Here is a 7661-nt window from a genome sequence, read left to right as displayed (position 1 = left end):
ACCCAAGGAAGAGAGAAGGCAGAAGATTCTGGAAGCTAACTGCTGGATAGGTAAGTGATGTCGGGTTTTGGTTTTGTGGAACATTAGTCCACCTTCTGTGGGGAAATAGGAGCTGTATAGTTTGGATGGCCTCTACCTCAGCAGAAGAGGAAGTAAGCTTGTTGGGCCAAGCTGGCTAGAGTAGTCAGAGGGTGTTAAACTATTCACAAAAGGGGGAGGATGAAGAGGGAAGATATGCGCACTCCACATAGAAAGAAAAATTTTCAACATCTTAAGAAACCAGAAAGACACTAAGAGAAGAAATAATTTAATTGCCTATACACCAATGCTGGAAGCCTGGGTGACAAAACAGGAAGATTTGGAGTTGTTCATTTATGAGCATAAATTTGCTCTAGTTGGTATTATGGAAAAATTGTGGGATGATGCCCATGATTGTAATGTTAAAAATCAATGACCATAACCTGTGTAGGAATAATTGACTGTGCAAAAGGGAAGGGGGGGGAACAGCAGTAGCACTCTACATCAAAAATGGTATTAGCTGTTTGAGTCACCGATAACTCAGCATAAAATGATCTTGAATGCTTCTGGATCAATGTCCTAGCAGATAAAGCAAAAAGGGGTATTAGTTGGCATCTCCATATACTTTCAAGCCACACTAGGGAACAAGGATGACCAGCTCCTTCCGCACCTCTTTATAGCAAGTGGGGGGGGGGTCTGTGCAACTATGGGGGACTTCACTTTGAATGATGTACACTGGAGGTCATATGCTGCCGGTATTAAAACATCCTTGGAATTTTCTAAGGACTACAGTTGACAACGTCCTAACTCAAAAAAAAAAAAAAAGTGTTGCATCCAACATCAGGGAATTCTGTATTAGACCTTGTCTTGACATATAAAGAGGAATTGGATCACAGAACTAGAAGTTAATAATGGTAGATAGAAGTGATCACATTTATAATGTGCAAACAGAATAAAGTCCAGACTGGTGATCATATGCTTGGTGCTTTCCAAGGGCTAATTTCACAAATTTGACAATTATGAGACAATTCACACAGGAGGAAGAATTTAAATCAGAAACATGTGAATGATAATTGGGCATTGTTTAAAGAATACTTCACTAGATGCCCAAAAAGCCACAATCAGGAAGGCCATAATGGACACAAAATCTAACTTGAGAGAGCGAGAGAGAGAACAAACAAAAACAAAACTAAAAGTGAAGTTCAAAGCTAGGAATTGAAGAAAATTTATAAGGAAAGCAAAAGGGATACAAGGAGAAACCTATGGCTAGAGCCCTGCAAATCCACGGATATCTGCTTTGTCGATATCTACAGACCATTTTTTGAAGCTTGAGGATTGGATGCGGATACAAAATTTGTATCCGCACAGGGCTCTATCGATGGCCAGCAGAGTTAAAGGACAATAAAAGAGCTTTTAAAGTATATAAGGAACAAATAATCCTAATGATGGTATTAGTCTGTCACTAGATGGAAATGGTAGAATTAGTAATATAATGCAGAAAAGACAGAAGTGTTTAATAAATATTTGTTCTGTAACTGGAGGATAGGTAGTCACAACACTTGTTCCATTCCACTAGTACCTCAGGATGATGTGAAAAAGCAGCTATTGAAGATAGACATTTTTAAAATCAGTAGCTCCAGATAGCCCTTTTAAAAAACTCTTGGATGCAAGTTGAGGAGCCCACTGGACCTTTAATGTTGATCATCAATAAGTCTTGGAACACCAGGGAAGTTCCAGAAGAAAGCCAATGTTGTGTCAATATTTAAAAAGGGTGAACCGGATGGCCTGGGTGGTCATAGACCCATCAGTCTGACATCACTTCTGATGAAGATAATGTAGTGCCTGATACAGAACTTAATAATTAAGGAGGGTAAACGATGCCAGTCAGCATCAGTTTATGGAAAATAGATCATATCAAACTAATCTGATACTTTTTGATGAGATTACAGGTTTAGCTGACACAGGGAATAGCGTTGATATAATATACTTAGAGTTCTATAAAGGCATTTGACTTGCTACTGCATGAAGTTTTGATGAAACACTAGAAAGAGAAAGTTAACATGGTACACAAATGGATTAAAAGCTGGCTGACTGCAGTTACATATTGAGACCTAATAGGGAATCATTCAAAGGGTGTGTTTCTCGTGGGGTCGCGTAGGGCTCAGTTCTTAGCCCTACACTATTTAAAATATTTATTAATGATCTGGAGGAAAACAAAAATCAAAGTTTTTGCAGATGAGAAAAATTGGGGGAATAGTAAATAATGAAGAGGACAGGTCACCAATACTGTGGCCAAAAGGGCTAATGTAACCCTTGAATGTCTAAACAAGAAAATCTTGAATAGAAATAAAAAGGTTATTTTAATCTTTATATTTGGCACTGGTGCAACTGCTGCTGGAAAACTATCCCGTTCTAGTGTCCACAATTCAAGGATGTTGATAAAATTGAAGAGGGTTCAGAGAAGAGCCAGGAGAACGATTAGAGGATTGAAAAAAAGAAGAAGAAAAAAAGTCCTTATAGTGATAGTCAAGGAGCTCAATCTATTTAGCTTAACAAAGAGAATGTAAGGGCAACTGGATGACAGTTTAAGTACCTACATGAGGAACAAATGTTTAATAATGGGCTCTTCAATCTAGCAGAGAAAGTTATAACATGATCCAATGGTTGGAAGTTGAAGCTAGACAAAAATTTACACCTTTTTTCCAGACTGAATCTAGCTGTGAGGGCAATTAACCACTGGAACAATTTACCCAAGGTCATGGTAGATTCTCCAACGGACAATTTTTAAATCAACACTGGACATTATTCTAAGATATGCTCTAGGAATAATTTCGAGGAAGTTCTATGGCCTGCTCTGTGTTAGATGGGTCAGACCAGATGATCACAACAGTCCACTCTGTTTTCTTCCAGGATCCAAGCATGCAATTATGAGTTCTATGTGCAAGGAAGAGGTGAGTAGGGCAAGTTTCAGATGGACCAGCCATTCCTTCTGTGAAACACTGTATGTTGTCCAATCACTATTCTAAAATTAAACAGGAAGTCAAAATAGAAGTCAGAATACAGTTAATATTCACCCGTGGCCCACAGAAAGACATTAAGCCAGACTATAACTGAGGAGTCAGTAAGGTAAGTGTCAATATAACCCTCAAAATGTAAGTTTATTGAATAAAGCTGAAGAGCAGTAAACCAACAATATGCATCCAAATAAAAAAAAATCACTTATTTACAAAGTTCAGTAATTATTTAAATTGTTCACATGCAGAGATTAATGCACAGGTTAATAGTTGGTAGTAGTGTTTGGATGCCATAAATTCTAAAAGCAGTCAAGTAGATACACACCAAACACACCAAGTTCAGCTATAGGCCAGTTAACTAAACAGTGACCTGGTCCCCACACAGAAAGATTCACACATTCTAGTTCAGTTTCCTTATTTTAGGCACAAGCAAAGTTGCTAAACAAAGTAACTGTAGCAGTCCAGGGTGAACTAGTGACTACAGTAGCAAGTTAATATACCCCTCTCCACAGTACCAACACTACTATGGGATTAATTGAAACCATGCTTCAGAGAATGAAAGGACAAACTAAAATACAAGCTGGGTTTATGAATGGAGACAACATGTAGTGTGCGCACAGTGCAGTAGTTGATACAGAACAGTAAGGCCATAGCAATCTAAATTAAAACTGGTTTGTCTTAATTACGTGATGGACGAAAGTGTTCACAACGGAAGGCTCTGAAAGTGCACCATCTGAATCTATGTTTAGGTGCTGCTTAAAAGAATCACACACAGTGTGAGGCAACATGAGCAGGTGTATCATAGCTGTATACACTACAGTGGGCTACATTAACATTACTATATGAACAAACCAGTCTTGATGAGTCTGTCCCTTTAAATATACTGAAGTCACTGAGAAAGTATAGCTATACAGACATGTTACAATCTTTAGTTTATACGTATTTCTCCATACTGTAGAAGCTAATCAAGAAACGGGATCAATTCATTGGCTCTTGTGCTTTGAGACACAATAAAATATTTCAATTTACAACCTGTAGACTTTGCACATGATTACATTGAGCAAGCAGGCAGGTCTAGAGTTGTCACAATAGCTAGATATTCCATAGCACCAGATGAAACTGTGCCCAGCTATTCCATGAATAAGAGACACTGACTATACAGTAACACAGGTGCAATGCTGAAAGTCAGCAGTATCCCTGATTACCAAAGTAAAAGTAATTTGAGTATCATGCAGCAACTCAGATTTGTTCTGGTGTTTCAGATAAAGACCATTTAAAGCATCTGGAGACAGAAAAATGCATTTGTGAGCAAAGCGATGCTCTTAGCAAATTTGTTTAGTCTCCTAGAATACTCCAACTGTTGAAAGCGGTTAGTAAAATATTCCATTTCCATCCCCATAAAACAACAAAGAAGGAAGATACAAGTAATGATCTAGACAAATACAAGATTTGGCTTTTCTAATTCATCAGAAAAGTGGTGTCTAGAAGCGACTACATAAAGTCCCATCTGTAGAATTAGTGATGCTGACCTAGTGCTTCCCTATGCAGACAGTTTCCATTTCTAAATCTTACAATATGCACCTCACATGCATTTGTGAGATTAAAATGAAGTTAACCTTTAAGTGTGATGTGGGATGCTTTCTAAATGCCCTATATGGCACTAGAATCTTAATGCTGTGCAGTGACAGCATCTTCAAGCCACTAAACACTAGAAATAAAATATGAACATTTTCTGAAAATCAAATATAAAAATCTGGCCCAGAAAGACCAGAACAGAAATGTACTCTGATTTAATATGGTACAGATAATTTTAAAAAGCCCCCAGCCACCCACACACACACACACTCTTTAGACAGCTGAAAAATAAACCCTTTTTGTGCTGACTTATGACAACTCTAGTTGATTCTTTGTGATAGAAAGAGGAATATAGGTCTTCAGCAGTGCACATGAGAAATGAACTGAAAAAGGCCATTTCTTGGATACAAGAGGACTATTGGGTTGTAATTCATCATGGAGGGAGTGGACAATTCTGAGATTATGGCCAGCTGGGAGATTCCAGGAAGACTTCAGCTTCTTCTAGATTTTGAATGCTGAATAAGCCACTGAAGCGTGATATCTAAAGGGAAAACAAAAAAGATGCACTTGTGTAAGGTTTTTACATATAGCTAAAGATTTAAGTTACCCCGCCCCCTCAAAAATTATATTTTTATATATATAAATAAAAGTTTTCCAGTATGTGTTATTGAAGTTCTTCCAGGATGCTGTTCTCAGTACACAGCTGAGAGGAACCTTCAATATTGTCATAGGCTGGAGAATTTTCACCTCCCCTCTATACCCCCAAAGGAGTCTGTATTGGAAGTTAAAACATGTCTCACTGGTACCTGGTCCTACTGCCCCCTCCTACACCCTCAGAAGTGCCACATAAAATCAGCAAAATTTCAACAGCACCTAATATGAAACTGTAAAGAAGCCAGTGGAAGGAATACCTGGGCACATCTGAGGGCTCCAGCATTAGACAAATCCCAAAAACAAGCTACGTAAAATTAAAGAGAAAGAACTGAAGCCAGAGACTTGCCTTATTCCACACACATATTGGATCTTATTAGCTATACAATACCATGTTCTGGGGAAGCTAACTTTAGTCAGATACATAAGCCTCAAGCACACTAGCCTGGGAATCAGATGACCATCCTACTCTTAGTTCAGATGCTAATTAACTGTGACTGAGCTAGTATTCTCAGTTTACCCATCTGTACTCTGATGTTTACCCTTCTAGCTTTGATTATTTAGACAGGTGATGTTTTAGGTACGTGTGCTGTCACCAGTCCAATGTTGTAAGCAGGGAGTGTAATGAAAATACAGAGATTCTTACCCATGTCAATTTCCTGAGCAATCACAAGACTGTTGAAGCACAGGAAGATACATGAACAGCCAGAAATACAAAGCCAGGACACCAAGTTTATTGGTTTGATACCCTGCAGATAATCTACAATAACATCCTTATGTCTGAATCTTGGTTTGGAAGCACTGATTCCAGAAAATGCGGTTTGAAGATAAGTGTTAGCTATATCCACTCGAAGTGATAACTTAATTTCATATTATAAAAAGGCAATGATAAAGAACATCTTTATATACTGGCCATCTGTTACCCAGAATGGTTAATGAGATAGATATGGTCAAGTCACCATATCACAATCTAGCTTCCCCCAGATCTTGGCAATGCAACAGCCTTGTCTGAGTTGCAGCATTAGTCATTTAAGGTCATGTAACAGCCTCAACCAGCTGGCCTTCCTTATACCTGTAGAGTAGGTGGAGCACCTAACATTTTGTTACCTAGCAAAGTAGATTGCACACTTCTCCCTCCAGATTTTTGTCCAAGCTCCCTCTGATGCATCTAGCCCAGAAGTAAAAGAAACAGAATACCCACTACAGCACCAAACAAATGAGATTTGTTATGCAATAAGGAATTGGAGCCTTTATGCATTCATATACTTCATTTCCTCTGATTAAATCATGGATGAGTGTCCAGGAAACTGGTTTCCTGAACACTAGAACCTAGCTACAGTTCTTTTCATAAGCTTCAAATCTAAAAAAGAGTTGAAGATGTGAACTATTGTATTTTAAGCTAAATTTGCTATTTCTAGCTTGCAGCTCATAACTAGAGACTAGCTGAAGTAATACAATAAACTTCATTTCACTGACTGGATACAAGTATTGTAAAGGCTTCAAGTTCAGTGCTTCTTAATTTTATGCCACTTTGGAGGAGTTATTTGTACTAAAATGACACTGAGGAAGTTACTATAATGAATGTATACTGTACAGTACTTTGAAAATGGCTCAGACTCATTGCTTATGTCGAACACAGACAAGAGGTTAGAGTGTGTGTACCTCCAGTTCAAGAAAGGTATCTCTCAAATTGGCATTTCTGGGTTAAGTTATATTACCTATATTATCCTTTTCTTTGCAAGAAATTGAATAGCAGCAAATTTCTCTGTCCTGAATAGCAGCCAGATTCCTGAAAGAGAGGAGACATGTAGTAACATTTGGTGGTAACAAAGTGGGATCTCATTTTGACATTAGTCACTTAACCGTTTCCTAGACACTATCACTTAATCTACTGCATGCAAGCTTGTTTCTCTACAGTCTTTCAAGCCATCAGCTATAAATAAGACGACATGAGAGCAGTAAGCTGAAATTTGCTCATTTTGTATGACTTAGACATATCTACAAGAATTTAGCTAATTAAAATTATAGTAGACACTCTCTTAATCACATTTTCTTTGAGACTTACATCTTTTCAATTAGCTGCTTCTCATCCAGAGCATTAGGAAGGTCTCTCTTGTTTCCAAGTACTAGAACCTAAAACAGTTGATATTAGCAACAGTGAGAAACAGAACATTGCTCACAAACACAGGCAGTCAAGTAGGGATGTATATTTTACTTTGAGTACAGGGAGACAAAAACATTGGTCTGTGTCACTTTCCAGGCCTTGTAGAAAGATGATTTAATAAGTTGGATTTGAGTGTTTGCACCTCCCCTCAGTCTATTTTATCAATTATGTCTCAGCTGTTAGACTACTAAGGTCAAAACAGAATCCTCAAGACCAGATTATGAAAGCCCCTTCCAGAG

The 7661-nt window shown here is 38.0% G+C and overlaps 1 protein-coding gene across 1 annotated transcript in view; it reads right to left on the bottom strand.

Moving 5' to 3' along the window:
* Window positions 1–3157: 3157 nt before the first annotated feature.
* Window positions 3158–7661, bottom strand: part of ARL8B (ARF like GTPase 8B) — a 33415-nt gene continuing 28911 nt past the window's right edge. Inside the window, exons 5-7 of the mRNA XM_048857563.2 lie at window positions 7324–7391; window positions 6977–7047; window positions 3158–5148 (exon numbers count right to left, since the gene is read on the bottom strand). Of these exons, the coding sequence (XP_048713520.2) occupies window positions 5099–5148; window positions 6977–7047; window positions 7324–7391 (189 nt within the window). The 3' untranslated portion in view covers window positions 3158–5098. The remainder of the gene's footprint in view (window positions 5149–6976; window positions 7048–7323; window positions 7392–7661) is intronic.

Source organism: Caretta caretta, chromosome 7, assembly GCF_965140235.1.
Source record: "Caretta caretta isolate rCarCar2 chromosome 7, rCarCar1.hap1, whole genome shotgun sequence".
NCBI classification, from domain to species: Eukaryota; Metazoa; Chordata; order Testudines; family Cheloniidae; genus Caretta; species Caretta caretta.
This window is presented reverse-complemented; position numbering and strand designations above follow the sequence as displayed.